Source organism: Peromyscus eremicus, chromosome 10 (assembly GCF_949786415.1).
Source record: "Peromyscus eremicus chromosome 10, PerEre_H2_v1, whole genome shotgun sequence".
NCBI lineage: Eukaryota > Metazoa > Chordata > Mammalia > Rodentia > Cricetidae > Peromyscus > Peromyscus eremicus.
Genome location: NC_081426.1, coordinates 30,412,123 through 30,434,914, shown reverse-complemented (window position 1 = coordinate 30,434,914; position 22,792 = coordinate 30,412,123). Strand labels below are relative to the sequence as shown.

The window sequence follows — 22,792 nt, the reverse complement described above, 5'->3', positions numbered from 1 at the left end:
TCCTCTGCTGGTTCCTCATCCTGGTGTTCTTGCTACAGGGTGATCACTGCATCATGGGCCAGCAGAGAAGTTACCGGAAAAGGAAGTCCACATCCTGGTGTGTCAAGGGGAGGAGCTTCACGTCGGCACTCACGTCACGTGTGTGCAAGTGCCGGGACTCTGACTTCCTCTGGTGGGCACTGCCCCTCTCTCCCGGCTGCTCCAGCATCTTTATTTCATGATGACCTTGTCCCTAGAACCAGGGTGGAGGCCACCTCATCCTTCAAGGCCTAGTCACAGACACACACGTCCACCTCTACCTTAGAGCATCGTGGGAGCAAGCTACACTCACCTAGTCCCTCTCCTCCCTCTAGGAACATAATCCACTCAGAGGCCCACTGCCCTATGGCAATGTAGTTCACAAAGCCTCCGCCCCCAGCCTGCCTCACCCTTTCTACCATGCACCCCATATTCAGGTCTCCATGCCCTTTCCAAAGCCACTGACCCTGACTGTACAGCCACTGACCCTGGCTGCCCTCTATCTCCCTGCATCCCTTGAGACACTCTACTTCCCCCAGAAAGCCCTCCAGGCTCCACTTCATTTTCATCCTCCTTGTTCTGGAATGGAGCTAGTATGTTCCATCTGCTCTCCTCCGGGACAAACCTGTGGATTCACCCACGCCCCTACAGACGGACACATCCAGGCCTGTGGTGTAAGTTTCTCCACCCCGGCTGTCACCTCTAATCCCACCTTTTAACCCAGCTTTCCCTTCCCAGTGACTACGGGTTTGAGCGCTCATCTTCCTCTGAGTCCACTGTCAACAAGTGCTCCGCTAACTTCTGGTTCAACCCCTTGTCCCCTCCTGAAGACTGTGTCCTGGGCCAGACCTACACCAGTAGCCTTGGGTGAGTACACCAACCCAACTCCCGTGGGACTGAGACCCCAGAGCAGCCTCCTTCTCTGGTCCTTTCGCACCTGTACTGTGATGGCACCAGGGATGTTCCTGAAGCCTGGGGGACTCCACTTACACCCAACTTTCAGTCGGAAGCCTTGATAGATCACTCTCCCATCCCCCACCCCCAGGTTTTCCTCTGCTGTAGTTGAACTCTCAGCCACTGGCATATTCACCTGCTAGGCCTAAGCCCATGGCACACACAGTGAGTGTTCCCACAGTCTGCTATAGTGGCCACAAAGTCTGCGGGTGGGGAAGTGGCAGGCAGACCCTTCTCCCTCCCTGGGGCAGGCTGAATAAATGGTTTATAAAGTATCAACTTCATGTAGAAATACCAAGTACATACTATCTGTGAGCCTTCAGCTTCCGTGGGGCCCACATGCTCCATGTGATGGGCTCATCTCCTCATCCTTTGTGAGGGATTCCTTATTACTTACCCTGGAGAGCTGGAAGAAACAGAGACAGGACCGGGAACTGAATGCTTTAGTCTTGGCTGTATATAGCCTGACATCTATCATCATCCATCCACTCACCTATCCAACCCCATCCATCCATCCTTCCATCCATCCATCCATCCATCCATCCACCCACCCACCCACTTCTATCTCCTATCTATATATCTCCTATCCATATATTCCTTCAATATATTCATCCACCCATCTACCCAACCATAAATCATCTATCCACCCACTCATCCATCCATCCACTCATCCTTATACCCATCTACTTCATCTATTTATTCCATCAGTCTACCCATTTATCCACCCATCCACCTATCTACTCACCCACATATCCACCCACCCTCCCTCTTATCCATCTACCCATTCTTCTGCCCCACAAATACCCATCTTTCCAAACTCATGTACTCTTGATACAGATCCTAGCTGACACTTCAGATAAGAGTTGCTGCTTGCCAAGCCCTGGTGGGGTTGCCAAAGAGGCCATTGTGCCACTGTTGGATGAGTGGGTGGATAGATGGGTAGTGGATGGGTAGAGCCATCCCATGAAGAGCAACATGTTTGCTTATGACCACCCAGGAAGCCAAGGCCAAGCACTTCTCAGCCACTCAGTCCTCCATAGTTCTCAGCAAGACATTGGATTTAGAGTATCTCCTTCTATCACCCCTTAGCAAAAAAAAAGAAAGAAAAAAAAACAGTATTACTACTGTGGGCGATATGATCAGGCCATGGATGCTTCAGCTCTCCAAAGCAGATGGGCACAGCCAGGCCCTCCATCCTCATCCTCAGTGCTCTCAGCCCTAAGGTAGACAGAAGCAGCCATGGGGAGCAGGCAGCAAATAGGGCTGTAGAGGTTGGAGCCGTGAGTTGCCTCAGGAGAGGAGACCATCCTTACCCATGGAACCACTGTTCATCTTGGACCTGACCCTTCCCTCATCCACCCAGGTACCGGAAGGTGGTGTCCAATGTGTGTGAAGGCGGTGTGGACCTGCAGGAGAGCCCGGTACAGTTACAGTGCCCCCTCACAGCACCCCGGGGCCTCCAGGTGAGCATCCGCGGAGAAGCAGTGGCGGTGCGCCCTAGAGAAGACGTGCTGTTTGTGGTGCGGCAGGAACAGGTGAGCATCCACCCTGGACTGTCACTGGAGGGGAGTTCCAGCCAGACATACAAGGTTGAGGCTCTGGGCAGTTTGGAGCATGGCCACAGAAGCCAGCCTGCTCCCGAGGCTGGGAGCCACAGGACCAAAGTTGGCCTCTTGGCTCAGACCATCCTTTGAGATGAAACAGATACAAGAACAAGTGTGTTAGATGTTCAGCAGGAAATGGACTCCACATTACACATGTATATACATGCGAGTGCCTGGATGTGTATATGTGCATTTGTGTGTGATCTTGTGTTTATCAAACATTGACACAAAATCAATTCCTCCCCATAGGTGGCACTAAACTTCTTTCATTGATTTCTTTCTTCTAATGCCAAGGGTGGGTTTGTACAACCCAGGGCCTTGTACAAACTAGAAAAGTACTCTTCTATTGAGCCACACCCCTGGCCCAGCACTAAGGCAATTTTAAATCTCTAATTACATTGATTTAGTTGATCTGGAATCCCAACAAAAGCATAAAGTTTTTTTTAATGACTTATAATCACACATCCAGAGATAATGCCTTCTGTGTGTATATAGGGACAGATATAAATACAAGTTTATATATATGCACACACAAATATATATTTTTTCTCCGCCCAGTCTCCCACTCATTCTATTTTTACTTCAGAACAAGTGTTACATTTTCTTCTGATTTTAAAAATAATATATGCTCATTGTAGTATATTTAGGAAATACATTTATAATTTAAAAAAAAACACTACAGACATAAATATCACCCAAAATTCTGTTCCCTGAGGGAACTGTTAACTTTTCTGTTTCCTTCTGGTTCACAAGACATGTCCCCGTGTCTCTGCTTATAGAAGCAGCTAATGATCCCTGCAAGGAATTTAAAAATGACTGTTAGAAAGACATGAACATTCAGAAAACTCAGAGGCCAAGGGAGGGCCCCCTTTCTCCCTGGGGTTCTGGGCAGCCTCCCTTCACTGAGTCAGAGGGAGAGTCCTCTTTCTCCCCCAGGACTCTGGGCAGTCTCCACTCACAGATCAGCAGGAGTCCAGATCTTCAGCTAACAGATGTGAAGGCTAATACAGGTGAATCCATGATCATGCAAGCTATACCCAGACAACCTTTAAAAGGTGTTTGGTTTTAGGTGTCAGAGACCTGGTCTCCTGAAAACAGGAAAACTGAGGCTATGGAGGACTCACACTGGCCACTCTGATCACCTGTATATTAGGCACTGCGACAGCAGCTTCCTGTTGGAAATGCAACCTTACACTGTGCACTCTATCAGCTTACATTATTATATGAGGAAACTGAGGCATGAACAGTTGTGTCATTATCTCAGAGCTACATAGTGAAAAGAGGCAGAGATGGCGCTGTGTCCTCTAGAGGCCTTTGGACTCCAAGAAGACAATGGCCAAGTCTGTGGTCCCCATGCCCAAGCTATACAACTCCGATACACACGCACTCACACAACACCTCCTGCCCAGGTCTTCTCACTGATTGAGACAGCCCTAAGGTTCATTTGAACCATCAGGCAGCCCGGAGGCTGGGCTAGGTATCTCTGTTGGTAGCGGTGTGTTTGGATGCAGAAGGACAGAGCCCCTGGTCAGCCTGGGGTCCCCGGGATGCTCAGACAGACCCAGCTGAGGCTTCTCAAATTCCTAGCCAGATATCCTGGAAACATGGTGATCTGCTGCCCCCTAGAGCATGAAACTGGAAACTGCAGCACATTTGCAAGCAGGAGCCTCAGCTGGGTCAGAAGGACTAGAGGACAGAGAGTCTTGGGAACCCTGCCAACCCTGCCAGGCTGCTTGTCAGGTTTAGGAGTGGGCAGAGTTGAGGGGAGCAATGCAAACATGTCTTGAAATAAGGGATCCTTGGGCAACTGAGTCCTGGGAGGAAAGGGGATAGAAGCATGGGACTGAGGGTGGGTGTATGCACACTTACACTGTGACACAAACTCCCTTCCACGCTCATAGACACTTACAGGCACAGTATGCACTCCTCTACCACACACACACCTACTCTTACATATCACTGGGCTTGAAAGCAGGCCTGGGTATGGGGAGCCTGAATTTTCTAAGTATCTAAGAATTCACAGCGTGGGGGGATGGAGGCTAGGAACAGATCCATAGACACCTGCCTGCTCTTGACAGGTGCAGAACAGACTGGGAGAGGTGGTGTCTCTCCATCCAGCAACAGCACCTCCCCCCAGACCTCAGACACGAACCCAAAATAGACCACACACCCGCAGAAGAAGTGGGAAAGTGTAAAATAGGACCCGTATCAAAGCCAGCCCAGAAACACAGGCTGCGAGTCTGCAGCGTGCATGGGGCTGCAGACTCTCAAAATCTCCTCAAGGGCCTGCCCTGAGGAGATTTCTCTCAGAGTCCTGGGGAAGACACTATGAACAGCGGGTGAGGGAATGAATCTAAGTACACCAAGCTCTTTCATCCATTCACTTCATCCCTCTGAGATAAAATTCTGTCTGCACAGCTTCAGTTCTGTTCTCATGCTTAGCTCCTCTCTGTCCCTTTTCATCCTGTCCTATCCTAAGTTCTAACTAAGCTCTTTTTTCCTCATCCTCATCCTCATCTTCATGCCTCTCCATCCTGGTTCCTTCCTGCTCCTCTCCCAGAACTGTTCTACCACCTTGCAAGCAGTACCTCTCACAATACAGTGTGACCTTGCAAGCAGTGCCTCTCACAATACAGTGCAAGGCTTCCAAGGTCCCCACAAAAGCAGTGATAGCCAGCTTCATTGGCAACCCAAAAGGGGAGTGAATAGAGGCGGTGGGGTCAGATAAGGCCTGGAATAAGTCAGAAAGGGAATTTATGTGCTCAAAGTATATTCTTATAAGTGGTTAGGTGAAACGTTACAAGTTTATCATAAATGTGCTCAAATTACAATCTTACAATCTTATAAGTGGTTAGGTAAAAGAGTCTGTAAGTCACTAAAATGTAACTGCCTCTCTATTTCTATGTCGATGTATACTGGCAGGGCTGGGTATCTCTGCTCAGAGCTAGGAAACCTGCCTCATGGCTTCACTGCACCTAGTATGCAAAAAGCCCTTTGTTATGAGTCAATTGCTCTGGAATGCCATTTGGGCTCTAAGAGAAAGGAGGGTCTGAGCTTCATTTGCACAAGAAAGAAAGCTATGCATCTAAGTTCCCCTGTCTCCTAGGCCTAGGAGACAGGCCGTGTCTCTGAAAGGCTGTTTACCTTAATTCAGGAGACTCAGTGGTTGGTCTGAAATGCTTTGTCCGGTCTGCCATTTGGCTTTGGACGCTAGAGAAGTATATCAGATAAAATGCACTGTTAGAAGTTCTTGGAGAAGGTATGAGAGTGCACAGGAAATTCATAGCAGGAAACAGCTGATATATTAAAAGCCGAATAACACCAAATACTCCTTGAGATTTGGGTTCCTCTGGAAGAATGCCTTGATTCTTCCAAGTATAGCTTTATCACATTCAGCTGAATTCTTACTACATATTCCTCGGCTCGTAGCACCAGGCCACACAATGAAACCTTGATGTGTCAGCGCCATCTAGATCTGGAACCAGTAAAACTGTCAAGAAAGATAAAAGTAGCTACAGACAGGAGGGAGTTTGTTGGCACAGCCCAGTGGGCACCAGAACAGGACTATACGAAGAACTCCATCAACAGATGAACCAGCCAGTTTGAAAATGAGCGAGAAACACGATGAGACGGAGGACATCGCAGGCTGCGTGGGTGGCAAGTACATGGGAAGATGTACATGAAGGCACGTGCTGTGAAGGATGGGACTTCAAAACCACAGGCAGACACCCACTTCTTGAATGCTACCCAGAACTTGCCCTCTCATAGGAATGAATTGAGTGTGGACAGTCCCCTTGATCCTCACCCAACCCTGCCAGGAGAGCAATGGACAGAGAGCCCACCTCCAGAGCCTGGACCCCTGAAAGCCTCAGTCTTGCAACCTATAAAATGGGCACATGACGCACCATATATGCTGGGTTCTAGGAATGTCCTCAACAAAGCCTCAGCCAGCTTCTGGGCATTCTGGAAGCCCTTTGACTCCTGGCTGTACTTTCCAGTGTCTGCGTCTGTGTCCAAACAGCCCTTTCCTGGTGCCCAAGTCACCACTGTTTTCTCTTCAAGGATCCTGCCCATGGGTTTCTTGTACTCTGTGCCCCATTGTGACCTCCTTTTAATATCTTGCATCTGAAGATTTATTTTAAATGTCCATTTCAGAGGGTCCCAACAGGTGTGGATTTGGGGTGACTATCCAACCCAGTGTAGTGTATTCACGGAGAATGTTAAATGAACCTCATTTACATACAAATGTCCTTGGCTTTTGAGGTCTGGAGGGTGTGAGCTAGGAAGACTGTTGATGGCTAAAGTGGGGTGACCAGGGGAGGGGAGAGGGCAGGGAAAGAGGGAGAGAGACAGACAGACAGGGGAGGGGAACTTAAATGTGGACACAGGAACTCCATCTTGCCATGAACTTGAGAGTCAGGGTCAGCCAGCAGCTTGCATAGGGAGTTCAATGCAGCTTGGGGACAAAGTCACAGGAACCGCTCCCTGCCTGCTCCACACAGCTGAGCCTCATTCCTGGCACAGTGCTGGGTGGGATGAGAAACAGGGAGCCACCTTGTCACAGGAAGACAGTTGTGTTTCGTTTGCTGTGGTTCCCTGAAGAGACCTCATGGTAGTTACCAAAGCCTTCTCCATTTTTATGTGAGACTCCCAATTTCTCTCCTAGCCCTGTGGCCTGGCTCAGGCTCAGGCTTCCCCCTGAGACCCATACAGCCTTCAAACTGCCTTCCTAAAATCACCCATGGGTGTTCTGTTCTAATGGAGAGCCCAGTCGTGGTCCCATGCGCTGTCTCCCAGCTCAGCCTGCTGCAGGCTGAAGCCTTGAAAGCAGAGCCAGCCCCGTAGGCTCTGTGGCCCCATAGAGCCTGCATCTGAAGGAAGAAGGGAGAGAAGGAGTGGGCATCTAGTGATGGACCCCCATCTTGAGAGTGACTCCTAAGTGATCCCGTGCTATTTCTTTACAGGGTGATGTCCTGACCACTAAGTATCAGGTGGACCTTGGCGATGGCTTCAAGGCCATGTATGTGAACCTCACTCTGACCGGTGAGCCCATCCGGCACCACTACGAGAATCCTGGCATCTACCGTGTGTCTGTCAGGGCTGAGAACATGGCAGGCCATGATGAGGCTGTGCTCTTTGTCCAGGTCAACTGTAAGTCCACTGCTTACTTGAGGCTGTGTGTCTCCTGTGAAATGGAGAGCTGGGGCTTTGGGGAAGCACAGGGAGTCTTGTGGGGTTTGCTACAGTCCTCAGAACAGTGAGGCCATGGACAGAAAGGCGGGTGCGCTGGGCTCAGACCTGGTCCCAATATTATTCACAAAAGTAATGGTGAGGATGGTAATAGTGGTGGTCATGGTAACACAAGTGATGGTAATGATGTTAGTAAAGGTGGTGGTGATAGTGATGATGATAGAGGTGATGATGGAGGTGATGGTGGTGATGTGGAGGTGATGATGGAGGTGTGATGATGGTGGTGATGGAGGTGATGACGGAAGTAGTGATAGAGGTGATGATGGAGATGATGGTGATGGTGATGGAGGTGATGATGGAGGTGATAGAGGTGATGATGGAAGTAGGATGGAGGTAATGATGGAGGTGATAATGGAGGTGATGCTGTAGGTGGTGATGATGATGACAGTGATGGTGATAATGATAGCGGTGATGACAATGATGGTGATATTGGCAATAATGGTGGTGATGATGGTGATGCTATTGACTGATGGTGATAGTTTTAATGGTAATGACAGAGATAGCGATGGTAATATTGGTGATAATGGTGATGATGTTGATGGTGATGTATAGCTGTGTTGATGGTTGTAGCAGTGTGGCAATGATGGTGATGGTGGTGGTAATTGTGGTGTTGATGATGGTGATAATGATGACGATGGTGGTGATGATGGTGATGCTGTGGTAATGGCAATGAATGTGGTGATAAAAATGATGATGGCGGTGATAACGGTGGTGATTGCATTAGTTTTTTCTGCATGGCTGCGACTGTAATACCTGAGAAGCACCTTAGAGAAATTTAATTTGTGTCACAGTGTCATAGGGCTTCTGTCCATCACAGCAGGGAAGGCTTGGCATCATTCACAGCAAGAGCAGCATGTAGGACCCAGGGGCTCCTCACATCACAGTGGTTCAGAAAGCAGGAGTGAGACTGGAGTGAGCGACTGGGCTATAACCTCCAGAGGTCTACTCCTACCAACTAGACCCGTCTCCTAAAGGTTCCACAGCCTCCCTAAAGAGCGTCTCTAGATGGGAAATGCAAACGAAAAACCTGAACCTAAGGAAGGCATTTTAAATTTAAACCATAATAGTCTACCTCTGGCTCCCAGAGGCTCCCGGTATACACCTCTAATGCAAAAAGCATTCAGTACAACTTCTGAGGCACCATGGTCTCCACAGTTCCAGCGTGTTCAAAAGTCAGCTCAGAGGCTGCATTCATGCCCAGAGAAATCTCTCAGCAGCCCTTGTAAAAGGCAGTTCTGCACTTCCTGTCTACAGTAAACACTCCCCCTGAAAAACAGAAGAAAAGGGAACTGTAAGAGAAGATTTGATCAAAACCAGACTGAAGCACACACAGCAAGGAAACACTGGGTCCCATAGCTGTGTGGAGCACCTGGAGCATGTGGTGGCATTGTGGGCATGGGCAGCCGAGTCTGTGCCCTTCCCAATTCAGCACGCTCTCTCTCTCACACACAGGCTCCTTTTATTGCCTTCAGGTTTCCTCTACAGAGGCCCCACGTTCCTGCATCCCATGCTGGGGTTCCCAATGAATCTTAAGTCTGACCCTCGGAACTTATGAATTACCCTGTCAGGGTCTCCCTGTGGGGAATTCCACCCTACTATGCACACATTGCCTGGCTTAACAAACTTTCCTTTAAAATCTGAGTACAAGCATTTATGACCCTGTAATAATGCTGACGGTAGTGATGTGCCTCCGGTGTGCCTGAAAATCGGGTACCACTTTTCCAAATTCTTTTCCCAAAACAATAGCAAATTCCACCCCCCACCCACCCCAAAAATAGCTTAAACCTGGATGGTCAGATTTAGTGAAAGCAGCAACCCCACATACCTGCTACCAGTTCCTTAGCTTCTCTGTGACCACAATACCTGATGGGAAGAACTTGAGGAAGGAACAGTGTTCTTTGTCTCAGAATTTCAGAGGACTCAAGCCATCATGGTTGGGAAACATAGCGGAGTGGTACGGAAGTATGTGACAGCCAGAGGCTGCTCATGCCATGGTGGAACAGGGAGCAGAAACTGGGGTTTCCATTAGGGAACAAACAGCACTGTCAGCTAGGGGACAAACACTCGAAACAACGAACCAGCGGACAGTTCAGCTTCAAACCTTGACATCGGTGGTGATGCTGGGGATGGTAGTGGTGATGGGGAGGGTGAGCAGTGATGACTGATAGGTGGTGGTGAGTGATGACAGTGATGGATGATGATAATGACGGATGTGGGATGCTGATGGTGATGGACTGTCGTGAGTGGTGGTCTTGGTAGTAGTAGTGGCGATGGTGATGATGGTGGTGGTACTCATGGTGCTGATGGTAGTGATGTGATGGTGGCGATGGTACCGATGAATCTGATGGGGACAAGGACTAGAAAGTAGCCACTGAAAGGTTCTGTGCCTCACTGTCCCCTAACCCTGAACTTCTGGGAACTCTTCAGCCCCTCTGCAGGCGCTCTACCTCGAGGTAGTCCCTGTCATTGGCATCAACCAGGAGGTGAACCTCACAGCCGTGCTGCTGCCCCTGAACCCCAACCTCACCGTCTTCTATTGGTGGATTGGCCACAGCCTGCAGGTGCACCCTACACCCCTTCTCAGCCCTCCCTCCCAGAGATTGCCATCTGGTATGCCAAGTGGGGCAAGGTGCTGCTGTTGGTCCCTGGCATCGGGGCACAGTGTGAGACCATTGTGGGGACTGGTCCTGGCCTTCCCTCACTCAATACCCACCCTGAGCATCTGCTCGCGGGGGGGGGGGTGAGGGGGGTCCCCTCTGAAAAGCCCCTGAATAGTCCTGTGAAAGACATGAAACAGGGTAGTTGACTGGCAGTTTGGGTATGACATGTGTCACAGGAGGGCTCAGGGGAGGCTCTCTTTTGTGGAGCGGTCAGGGAAGGCTTCACTGGGAGGGGGAGAGCTTGGCCTCACTCAGAGGACTGTGTTGTACACTGAGGCATGGGGAGCACAGGCAGTTCTTGAGCAGGAGACACAATGAGGCAGCAAAGCATATGATGAAGGGCAAGAATGTCCATCTTGCAGACCTATGGAGGGGTGCCCTTCCCTCACTCTGGATGCAGTTGCCCCACACCTCCCCAGAACCCCTGACACAGGGGGTCCAGAGAAGGGAGGGACTTCAAGTACAAGGTCATGCCTCTTGGGATGGGAGGCTTGTAGGAGGACCGGGGCTCTTGGTTTGAGGCTCTGTGTAGCCTTGCCACCTGAATGTCCCTAGCTCCATACTCAACTCCCAGAGCCTCTGCTTCTATAAGGCATGGCTTGACCTGTAACCCAGGTGATGTCACCTCTCATCTATGATGAGAATATCTGCCTCCTGCCACAGGGCAGGGCCTGAGCTCCTGCTGGGGTATGACTGTGGGTGGGACAGTGAACTAAACTAGAATGGGACACAGCATCTGACCTGTGCTGCCTACAAACCAGCTAGAAAGTTCTATAGGGGGCCACAGGCAGCCTCTAGAAGGATGTGCCATGCTATGGAGTCAGGGCATGTTCCTGGTCCAGCTTAGAACTAGGGTGTGCTAGGGTCCCCCACAGCTCCCAGACACTGCCCATGCAGAAACCTCCAGCAGCCCGCTTGCTGATGGAAGCCAGCACCAGCATGGTCCCCGTGTGGTCCTGACAGTAGATCATGGCCCTCCATCCCACCAGAGCGGCCTGACCCTGCTTGTGTCCACAGCCTCTGCTTTCCCTGGACAATTCAGTGACCACGCGGTTTACGGAGGCTGGGGAGGTGCGTGTGACGGTGCAGGCTGCCTGTGGGAACTCGGTGCTGCAGGACTCCAGGGTCATCCGTGTGCTGGGTGAGTCATTCCCTACTCCCTACACAGGCCAGCGTGGGTGTGCAGCTGCAGAGGGCCTGTCCACGCCTGCCTGGCCCTAGGTGGTAGAGGTGTCCAGGAGGATTTGGGTTCTGTGACTGGCTATGTGGCCTTATTGAAGTGTCCCAGACTCTCTGACCTCAGTTTCTTCCCTCTATAAAATGAGTAGTGTGTGTTTGGAGACCTGTGAATCTGTTGCTCAGTGGTTTAACAAGAATGGATGAGCTTCCATGGGCCTCTCCACTTGCTACTCCGAGGATGGTCCTTAAGAGGACCTGGGGATGGTGCTCACTTATCTGTGCTCCCCGAGGCTGTCAACCCCTCCGTAAAATACTGTGTCTGGAGGAGGAGAGGTCCCCCCAATGCATTGTACCCCTTCGGCACACCTGAAGCTCATTTGGCTCAGGCCCTCTGCCACGGAGCACAGCCTTCAGCCAATAGGAGCCTGCAGGCTGAGGGATGAGGCTGCCCTGGGCTGTTCCTCCCTTCACTGTGGGTCAGGGACGGCCTGCGCCGTAGGATGTTGGGTCACAGTTTACAAAACACTGTCCCCTGAGCCCTCTGCCCAGCATAGCTCTTTCCCATCCCATAAGAGAGAAAGGAGAAGAAAGCCAGTGGAGTGACAATATGGTGCTAGGGTTCCTGTGACACTAGAACAGAGCTGTGGGCCCTGAGAAAGGAAATGATGTGGGTGGAAAGATGGGCACTCTAATCTTATGGGGCTGTCGATCTGATGAGGGGTGTGGCCAGTGAAGTCCATGGGTCCTCCAGGAAGTAGATGATGTCATAGGGTATGTATTCCTGTGACTTGGGGAGTAGATCTCATGAAGCAGCTACATGCAGTGCCGTGCCCCGCTCCCTGGATGATAGTCACTGTCAGCCTCAGTACATGCCAGGCACTGGGGATTGAAGAAAAAGAGGGCTTTTATCTCCCAAACACAGAACCAGGTCCATGGGTATAGAGGTGAGGCTATCTGGACCATCTGGCAATCGCCACCTTGTGCAGGGTCCCAGCCACACCCCAGACCTCACAGGTTCCCCTCTGTCTCTTCCAGCTCAGTTCCAGATGGTGCCTCTGCAGTTCTCCAGGGACCTGGACACCTTTAACCCCAACACTCCTGAGTGGAGGGAGGACGTGGGGCTGGTGGTCACCCGGCTTCTCTCCAAGGTGCCCAGTGGCTTGGGCTTCAATTCTATCCTGAGCCATGGTGTGGTTTGTGGGCTGAGAAATGAGGGTAGAACAAGGCTGGGGGTGCTTGGGAAGCAGTGGGTTGATGCCCTGGGTCGGAGCATCGAAGGGCGGGAGGGACAGGACTACATTGTCATACACTGCCGGAACACTGTAAGTTCCTCTCCTCCAGAGGGTCGGAGCTCTTAAAGCCACCACCAGCTCCCTTCTGTGGTTTTTATTTAATTTTTTCTGTGCCGGACTCCTTAGACATAAGAAGAAGCATGGGTGAGCACGTCTCTCAGGCAGCTCATGATAAAGGCAGTGCATTGGAGTGGGCAGTGGGATACTTAAGTCTCTAGGCCCCCAGAAAAAGAAAGGCTAGCTAAGACTACCACAGGCAGAAACCCACCCTGACCACGTGTCCTTCATCCTGTGAATGATGCTGGTGAAACTGTTCTGGGTAATGAAGGATGAGCAGGGGTTTAGCTCAGAGTATATGGAGTGGGACTCCCACAAGGCAGAGGACTCCCCGAGAGCTAAACTGGGTGAGCTAGGGGCTGTACAGGTATATGGCTAGGACTGGGGAGCAGGGAAAGGCAGACAGCATGAGTTAACAGGGCACGCTAGACTGTGCCAGAAAATGCTTTCAAGGGCAGGCCTGAGCAGGCGGGGCAGTGTTAGGGCCATGGCCAGAACTCGCAAGGGGCTGAGAGGCAGGAGTATGGAGCAGGACAGGTGGCCAGGATGTACCTAGGCCAGGAAGGGAGAGCAGATGTTGCTGGAAATTTAGCTTGTGGCCAAAGATGAGGACCAGAAGAGGATCCAAATGTCCCGCCTGTCCCCACAGGAGACTAGCATCCCTGAGGAGCTGCTGGTAACCGTGGTAAAGCCAGGACTTCCCACCATAGCCGATCTGTATGTGCTCCTGCCTCCTCCCAGGCCTACAAGGAAGAGGAGCCTCACAAGTGACAAGGTATGGCCACAGCCACCTTCAGGGAGCCCAGGTCCTCCCTGCATGGCAGGGCTGGGTGGCTGAGGGCGTAGGTGGGGTCATTCTTGACAACCACATCTCTGTGGGACATCCATTAAAGGTTTACTTCTTCCCATAATGCTGTCTGACCTGGGGTACCACCATCTGCCGGCATCCAAGACTAGTGAGACAGGCACCTTCCGGGGGAGGAGGCTAGGCCGGCTTGTGGGGATGGTTTCTACTCTCCCACATGGTTGTCTGGAGCTGTCATGTGATTTCAGCTTCACTGCCAGGAGTACTGGGACACATGGGTGAACACTGTGAGAGACCCTGGGCCTCAAGCTACAGGGCAAACCAGAAATCATCTCAGCAATCCTAGTATGTCCTCCATGAAATGCCATGACAGGGGCACCTTGGGGGCTGTCATCAGAGAGGCCCCCATAGGCTGAGTAACCTTTGGGCCAACTGGCTCCATTCTGAAGGTGAAGACAAGTAGTTGGTGTGCAGGAGTATGTTCAGTGTGAGCCTATAATGAGTGTCCAGGATTCGGACAGAGGCCGAACCCTCTCTCCTCTGAAGACTGGAAGTCTGTCTCTTACACCTTCTGGCTCTGCCCAGTGGATTTAGCTAAGGTCAGAGTCCCAGAGACATAGCCATGTGGGAATGAGTGTCATTGGGCCTAACTGGGTTTCCATACTGGGCCCTAGACAGTGACTGACAGGTGGTGAGGCCTAGGCGAGCTCTGACGTGTGTGCTGTGAGCCTCGCCTGTTGGCCATGTTACAGGGATCTTGAGCAGGGCATGGTGTCCCCCTCAGAATTCCCTAGCCCAGCAGCTCCTTCTGACTTCCCTCTTAGGTGGGGTGTCCTGCCCTGTCTCCTCTTTGTGGTCTTCCACTTCCTGGAAGCCTCACTGACCATACCAGGGTGGGGACTTCTAGAGCACTCCAAGTCTTCCGCCCCCACACACTGAAACCTGTGTCTTCCATCTGTTCTGTGATGGAATGAGTGCTTGTTGGTGGCGGGGCTACCTACACCATCAGTGGCTCCTAGTGACCCCAGCTGGTGGGCTCTCATGCCATTCCCCGATGAGAACACAGAGGCATTAGGCAGCATCCCTTCCCAGCCCCAGGGGACTCTCCAGCACTCCAGGCCCCAGGACTCTCCCATCTCCCTTTGCTTACAGAGACTGGCCGCTGTGCAGCAGGCACTGAACTCTCATAGGATCAGCTTCATCCTTCGAGGAGGGCTCCGCATCCTGGTGGACCTGAGGGACACAGATGCAGGTGACAGACCTGTCTTGGGTCTTCTCTGGGGCCGGGTGGACACGAGCCCAAGCCAGTGGGTGCTGAGAGTGAGTGTGGGACTCCTCTGAGCCTTTATCTAGCTGCCAGTGACCCTTCTGGCTGCAGTATCCCTGCCTAGCTCCACCATCGCCGATACAGCCAGCCCTGAGCCCCACCATCTTGGCATGGCCTATATGGATGCAGCCACCAAGACCATCAGGGACATGCCAATTCACTCAAAACAAGTGCAGAAGAAGGGTGTGGCTCCCCTCTGCAGGAAACCCAAAGTAGGCCCTACTTATAGTAGGACTTTGCCAGGAAAAGAGGCCAATCCTCCAAGGTCGCAGAGCATGTTCTTTATCCTTCATAACCTGCTGTTCACTCAGGACCTAGGCAAGGCCTGCTGGACAACATGAAGTAGGCTCATCCAGGCCAGGACTGGGGACAACCGGGCCTCAGTTTCTCCTCTTGCTGCTCTCCTGGTAGGTCCTCAGAGGCCAAGTGGCAGTGGTGGCTACTGGGCTGTGGTGGTCCTCTTTGTCATCGGGCTCTTTGCGGTGGGAGCGTTCATCCTCTACAAGTTCAAAAGGTAAGGCCTCCTGGCAGCCTTGACATGTGGCAAGCCGCTCACGGCCCCAGAGGTGGTGGCTTCCACAGGCCACGGAGGAAGGTGGTGTGAGTCTTTCCCTGTGCTAGTGACGAGGAGACTCCTAGTCTCTCTTCTTCTCAGCCTTGTCCTCTTCACAGGCTCAGGGTATCTTTTCTTTCATTCATCCTCGGGGGGAGGGGAGGGCAGCGGCACGTACACTGTTGGCCCTGCATATGAGGATGCAAGGTCCCGGGAGGCACAGTACCAAGTCCAAGGCTGGTGGGGCAGGATTGGCCTGTTGTACCTCTGCCTCCTGGCTTTCCACACCTCAGCTATGGCTGCCACAGGGGCTCCCAGTGACCTAAGGGCACCAGAACCTCTGGGGGGGGGGGGATGCTGGAGACCATGCGTCTCCTATGCAGGCCTTTAAAGCCCTCTCCCCTCTATGGCCTATGCTCACAGCGACCATAGGATAGCTCCTGGGATGTTGGGAGGTAGCTGTGTTCCTCATCTTCTGTGTTTGTGCTGGGTGAGGCTGACTGCTGGGAGAGCTCAGAGTCCTCTTCTTGGGCTGCACTCGGAGGCAGCTCTGGGGTGGTGAGCATGAGAAGGTACAGCCCACTCTACAGACACAGCTACAGGAGGGTGGTGATAAGCATCGTGGTGCTGCGTGGAGTGAGGCAGCCACCAATCAAACCTCCTTGTGAGAATCCCCTGGATTCAGGGCCCCACGCCTGCTATTGTTACCCTCTTGTGGGGACACTCTTGGAACACTCTGCTATAGGCCAATGTGACAAGACCCTGGTCACCTCTGCCCTCTAGCACCCTTCATGTTGCAGGGCCAGGACCTAAGTGGCAGGTAGCCCCTCAGGTGGCCGACTGCTGAGGATACCTCCAAGACCTGGCCAGATGCTGTCCTGCCTCAGTCACATACAGGCTTCCCCTCACAGCCCGAAATGCCATTGTTTATAAAAGGGGACACAAAGGGGGAGGCTGAGGGTGGGAGGAAGGAAGAGAAGCCAGCTGGGCGGAAGTCCTGCCTTGCATGGCTCCAGGATGGTAGTATACGAGCCCTTGGTGGAGGAGCAAGTGGCAGGACCCTAGGTCTGGGTGTGATGCCCGTGGCCAAGCAGAGGGATGCTTCTGGATGTCTGAGCGGGTGGATGTCAATGTGAGTGCGGGGTGCTCCTCTAGACTTGGTCCCATCCTGTATGGGACATGCAGGGCTGTGGGTGGTCAGTCAGAGGGCAGCATGCTTGCCTGTGCTGGATGAGGCCGGTAGCAGGAACAGAATTCTGGTCCCTGTGGGTGACTGTCAGCCCCGCCCTCCAGATTTCCCAGTGGAGCCTCTACAAACTGCCCCCAGAGTGGTGCATATAGTGCAGGTGGCCCGAAGGACAGGGCACTGCCTGCCACATGCCAAGATGGGGAGGGGCCGGATGTGTCCAGAGTGAGACTGGTCCAACATCCTCAGGGCCAAGGCCATCTTTCTGAACCAGCTCAAGCTTTGAGGTTGGAGGGGAGGGATATGTTGCCATAGAAACAGAGAGCTCAGGCAGGGGCCAAATGCCCCTTCCTACAAGCTCCAGGCCACCCCAGGGGGAAAAGGCAGAGCAGGGCAGAGGAATTCTGAGCAGTCAGTAGAGGGAAACCACAGAGTGCCCCCGCCCCCCTCCCCGTTCATCTATCCTTTTATCCATCTGGGCTTTCAGTTCTGTGTAGGTCATGGCAGCCGGGGGGCTGGCTGTGTTCTGACCGACACTGTCTTCAGCAATGGAATGCTAGGTCACAAGCCACTCAATGTTCCTGAGTCTCACAGCCACCGAAAGTCTGTTTCTCCCTGTCACTCAGCCCCTTAAGGGTCCGGCAGGACTGCCACTGATTACTCAGGAGTCTATGATGACAGGTAGGGCTACCTCCAACATCTAAGTCCATCACTTGGCTATCCCTTCTCGAAAGCGACATGTCTGTCCCATACACCCTCTGGGCATAGCTAGTTACTCTTTCCTACTCAAGGGACTGAAAGTGACCGTCTCCACAAGCTCTCGCCACCAACTCTCCCGAGGCCTCAGTCTCCTTGTCTCTGAATGGGCCTATGACCTTTCTTGGTTTGGCTGGAGTAAGTGGGGTTATTCTCAGCACAATGGGTCATGCCTGTGGCTCTGGGACCCAGTCCTAGGGGAGCAGAGTGTGCTCCGTCACCCTCTCTGCTTCCTCCGGGGTCTGGACTAGGAAGGAAATGGACAGTGGAGAAGCAGGAAGCCCGGATGGACAGAGTTCAACAAGTGCCCCTCAGGACTGGGTCAGCACTGTGTATGTGTGTGAGACTGTACTTGTGCACGTGTGTGTGTGTGTGTGTGTGTGTGTGTGTGTGTGTGTGTGTTATCGTCCTGGCTGCCAGGCACTAGGAGACAAAGAGGATAGTGTTTTAACAGTTATAGCATGCCTGGATAAAGAATAGGTAGGTGCCGATGTGTGGCTAGCCGTGGGCAGCAGAACGCTGGGTGGAGAGAGCATACTGGAGGGTGGGATCCCTGGGGAACAGTCCATGTCACGCTGTCTACTCCATGTCCCCACAAAGGGACTTGGGCCAAGGGCTCATTCAAAGCTGAGCTGTATCTCTGACCAGCAGGAAACGGCCAGGCAGGACGGTGTATGCCCAGATGCACAACGAGAAGGAACAGGAGATGACGAGTCCTGTGAGCCACAGTGAGGATGCCCAGAGCACCATGCAGGGTAAGATCTGGGGCATGGTGACCCTGCCTGCTCCCACTACAAAGGGGTCCATCATAGTCCAGGCAACACGGGCCAGGCCAGCCTTGCTAGAGAGTGTCTCTGGACCGTGAGTCCTGGCACAGGAAAGACAGAGCTCTGGGGGCCATCCAGAATGAAGTTAGAAGCTATCGGAGGGCACTGTTCCCGGCAATGAGTGGTCAACTTGAACAGCCCTCATGGAGGTGGGGAGCTCCCTCACAGAAGCCTGAGAGCGCCCCCACCCCCATCCTCCCTCACACTCCCGTTAGCTGTTCACTGAAAATGCGGAGTTCTAAAGTGTTGTGTGTGTGGACCCTCAGGACAGTGCTTCACTGTGGACACGGGATTTTCACCAAGGTGACTTCATTCCTGTCAGGCCCACAGGAGAGGACTGGGTCTGCCACCTTGGCTCTACCGCCCCTCCCCACCTCCAGTAATAATACTCTTACGTCATTTTCTCCATTCTGTGGCTCCTGAGCTGGAACTGTGTCCAGGCCTAACCAGAGCCCCACTGCCCTGAGTCTCTGTCCCACACAGGCCCTACCTACGCCCCCTTGGTGTTGGTAGGCACCACTGTCTACTCTCCCTCAGTGGCTGTCAGCCTTCTGCTGAGGTGTCTAGGTAGAGCGTGGCACACAGCAAGGCTTTGTCAGAGTTATATCACAGGCATCCACCTTAAAGACTACATGTGTCCCAGTCTGTTGGTTCTCAGAGCCATGATGGCCCTCACCTTGAGAATTAGTGACCCAGCAAGGTCTTCAGTTACCCAAGGTGACCGTCAGTGGCTGACCTTGGATCCTACGTCCTCCAGGCCTTCTGAGTGCTAGGGGCAGCTTCCCTACCCCTTCCAGCCACTTCCCACATCTGCCAGCCCAGGAGTATTGGTCAGAGGACAGATCTACAGCCTCTGGGACCGTCATACCACCAGTGGCTTCCTGAGCATGCAGGAGGTTCCAGACCTCAGAACTCCTGGTCACTGTCCGACCCTGGGAGCAGCTGGCTGCTGCAGTGTTTGCAGATGGGTAACTGGAACTCAGCCTTTGAATCACTCATGTGACAAGAGAGAGCTGGAGGGATAGAGCCTTGTGCATAGCCTTATGCTTAGCCTTGTACTTTGCAGCCAAGCACTGCCCAGATAGTCAGACCCTGCTTTCATGCAAGGAAATCATAGCCTCTGCTAGAAGGAGGGTGTGAGGTCTCGGACAGCAGTCCACTATCCTACAGCTACATGCTGCATTAAGTTCCTAGTAACAGCACCAGGACACTGTTAACGGGGACCCTGGGCATGAATGAGGCACTGCTTATGACAGTCCTTCTCCGTGGTACCCTGGCAACTGATGTCACAGATTAATGGGGCCAGTGAGATGGAGGCCCTGATGGAGAGTCACATGAATAGTTAGGTACAGCCAGGGATCTGGCCCCAACAGCCTGGGTAACACCAACAACACCCCCTGCCCCCATCAGCACCATTGGCTTTGCACACATAGCAAGACAGGGAGACAGGCTCTATGGAGAACATCCCCAGGTCTCATAATGCAGCCCACACAAGGACGTCTATTAACCTGTCTTGGTCAATCACTGTGTTCCCTCTCTCCCCCTGTGGCCCCCATCTCCCTCCCTGCCTCCTGGTCCATACCTCATACCGCAGTGTTTTTTTGCCAAGAGGGGGCAGAGTCTCAGCCCTTCCTGCGCCCCCTTGCTGCCGATGCCAGGGGTAGCCCTCACGCAGGTCAGTGGGTGCCTCGCTGCATAGTTCTCTGGACCACTGCTTGTGGTGACACCTGGCACTTCCCTCCTGTCACCACCTAGGGCACTGGAGACCCCACCTCCCCACACTCTGCACCAGGCACAGGGCACGTCACGTCACGGCGCCCACTGCATGTTGGCCCCATGTGCCACTGAGGTCATTTGTGTTCCTGTGTGGTCTGTTTCCCGCCATCCTCACTAATGGGCTGCATCTTTCTGTTCCCTAGGCAACCACTCGGGTGTGGTCCTGAGCATCAACTCCCGTGAGATGCACAGCTACCTGGTAGGCTGATGGCACCAGCTGGCCAGGACATTCTCTTCCTGCTGCCTCCATAGAGGGTGCAGGACCACAGTGCAGCTGGAATGACGCCCCCCCTGAGACCCGTGGAAAGGCCATCTCCTCTATCTGTCCCCACTCAGAGGACAGACACCTCTCCCTGTCAGCCCCAGCAGGCCCATGGGATCCTGGGGCAGCCGACTCATGACCCACCTGGACACAGGCCTGTGGTGCCACACAAAGTCCCCACTCACCCTTGATTCTGATGCATCACAGTCCTTAGACCTGAACATGCTGCCCTGGCTGCTCCGACTTGTAAATGCAGCGCAGGCCTGGCTTCTCCTGCCTGGAGCTGAACCAGCCCATTCCTGGGGTGAGCCCACAGCCACTCCCAACACCAGACTCGTAGACCTGCTCGGCCCTGGCCCCACAGTCTCCGTCCCTGCAGAGGAGCCCAGAGCCAGGAAGTGTATGGGCCAGGCCTACTCAGCACCACCCTCCAGGCGCCCACTCTTCCCACTGCAGTGTAAATACCTGCCTAGGAAGGAGCTATTTGAGTTTGGGGGCTCTTTCTTTTAGCTTTCTGTTTCCAAGGCCAGGCAATAGAAGCCATCTAAGTTCTATCAGAATCTCACTCTCAGAACCCCTTTTTCAGGATGCCCAGGGCTGGGTTTAGAGGGGCAAAGATCCTCTGGTTTTCCCTCAGGGCAATGGGGTGGGGTGGGAAGGGGGGGGACAAGAAAGGAAGGGACCCTTACACACAGTTCCTGCTCATCCAATAGGAGGTGCCCTTCCACTGCCTCTAGGTTGATGACTCTGGCTTCCGGCCAGGTCTGGGCTCTAGAAGAGTCCACGGGCCCCAGAAAGGCACATGAGCTGCATACATCAGTCAGGCTTTGATGCCTTGTGGTTTGAGAGACCCATGTAGAGCCAACCAGAAGAGGTGTGGGAGAGCAGTGTCTCCTGGTAAAATGAAGTAGAGGACCCAGCGACTGGGGGCCTTTTCGGGGTCACAGGAAGAAAGCAACAGAGGCGGCCCCAGGGTCAGCTCTCTGCTCCTCCCACGCAGGGTACCCGCTGCCTGCTCCCACTGCCGAGTCAGGGGCCCAGCACAGGTCCATGCTGTGAGCTGGCACAATTCACCTTTTGCCTTGAAACTGAAGTCAGTACCCCCTTCCCCTCCCTCCCTCGTCCCTCCCCCCAACTCCAGACTCTTGCTGCCTCACCAGAGCCCAGGCTGGCCTGGAGCAAGGCCCCGGTGTCTCCACACCCTCTGCTGCTGCTTGGCACACCCACCAGCTCTCCCTGGAGAGAGCTACGGCCTGTGGAAGAGGAGATGTCTAGGGGAGATACTCCCACAGGACAGCTCCGGAACTGTCTCTGTTAGGGGATGGGCTGGTGTCCAAATGTTCATGTCATACACAGGACAGCCTAGACCAAGGCAGCTGTGTGGGCACAAAGCTGGTCTGTGGGAATGTCCCAACTGTACCCCAGCATCTCCCACTTTCTGCCACTCTCTGGGGCTTGGGGTCCCTCCAGAGGTGACTGCAGGGTGTCCTCCTTGTGAGGAGCTACAAACGGGAACCTAGTACCAGTGAAGGATATGACACTTTAAGATCTCTGCCCCACGTACCTTCTTGCTGTCTCGAAAGAAGCGTTAGCGGAGACCTTCCCCCATACATGTCCCCACAGCCCTGTTCCCTAGTGTTACACAGAAGGAGATGCTCAGGCACCCCATAGCCCCCACCAGATCCAAGGTTAGCACAGAAGCCCTGGATGTAGCCCTCCACGTTAGCTCACCAGCGCCTGGAGTACCAACTGTAGGTCTTTGCCTTCTGTAAGCACTCCGTGTCGCTCTCAAGGACACCTGGGTGGGTTTTTCCCTAGCTACTTGGAATCCATGTTACTGTTTCTATTAGGAACATTTGGAGTGTGTAGACCCACGAGCCTCCCCGGTTCTCATCTCCATAACTGTGGACCGCTCTGCAGGCACAGGGTTTCCCTGCTTATCAGCTGAGGTGCCATGCATTGTACAGCCAGGGGCAAAAGCACCCACAGGCAGCCCAGATGCTACCAGCTCAGGGGCTCATGCCACTCTCCACTGGGCCCTGTGCATACCTGGCGTGTGGGCATAGCAGAGGTGATGAATTCTTTGTTTTTCCTTTCTTAAAAAAAAAAATCCAACCAATAAATCATTTGTGATGCTTTTAAAAAAAGATGAAATCAACAGGGTCTGTGTCTGCCTTAGTGTGAAGATCTGCTTTATGCTTTACATGTACACATGCTGCACACCACACACACCACCTCCTTACACACCATATCACATACATACCACCCCACATGCCACAACACAAC

The 22,792-nt window shown here is 53.0% G+C and overlaps 1 protein-coding gene across 1 annotated transcript in view; it reads left to right on the top strand.

Annotated features, from left to right (window-relative positions):
* Sorcs2 (sortilin related VPS10 domain containing receptor 2) overlaps positions 1-22,579 on the top strand; it is a 387,326-nt gene extending 364,747 nt beyond the window's left edge. Inside the window, exons 16-27 of the mRNA XM_059275763.1 lie at positions 39-172; positions 757-885; positions 2,336-2,507; positions 7,541-7,727; positions 10,254-10,387; positions 11,504-11,627; positions 12,701-12,813; positions 13,664-13,789; positions 14,972-15,071; positions 15,558-15,660; positions 18,293-18,396; positions 20,388-22,579. Coding sequence (XP_059131746.1) covers positions 39-172; positions 757-885; positions 2,336-2,507; positions 7,541-7,727; positions 10,254-10,387; positions 11,504-11,627; positions 12,701-12,813; positions 13,664-13,789; positions 14,972-15,071; positions 15,558-15,660; positions 18,293-18,396; positions 20,388-20,452 — 1,491 coding nt within the window. The 3' untranslated portion in view covers positions 20,453-22,579. The remainder of the gene's footprint in view (positions 1-38; positions 173-756; positions 886-2,335; positions 2,508-7,540; positions 7,728-10,253; positions 10,388-11,503; positions 11,628-12,700; positions 12,814-13,663; positions 13,790-14,971; positions 15,072-15,557; positions 15,661-18,292; positions 18,397-20,387) is intronic.
* The last annotated feature ends 213 nt before the right edge of the window (positions 22,580-22,792 follow it).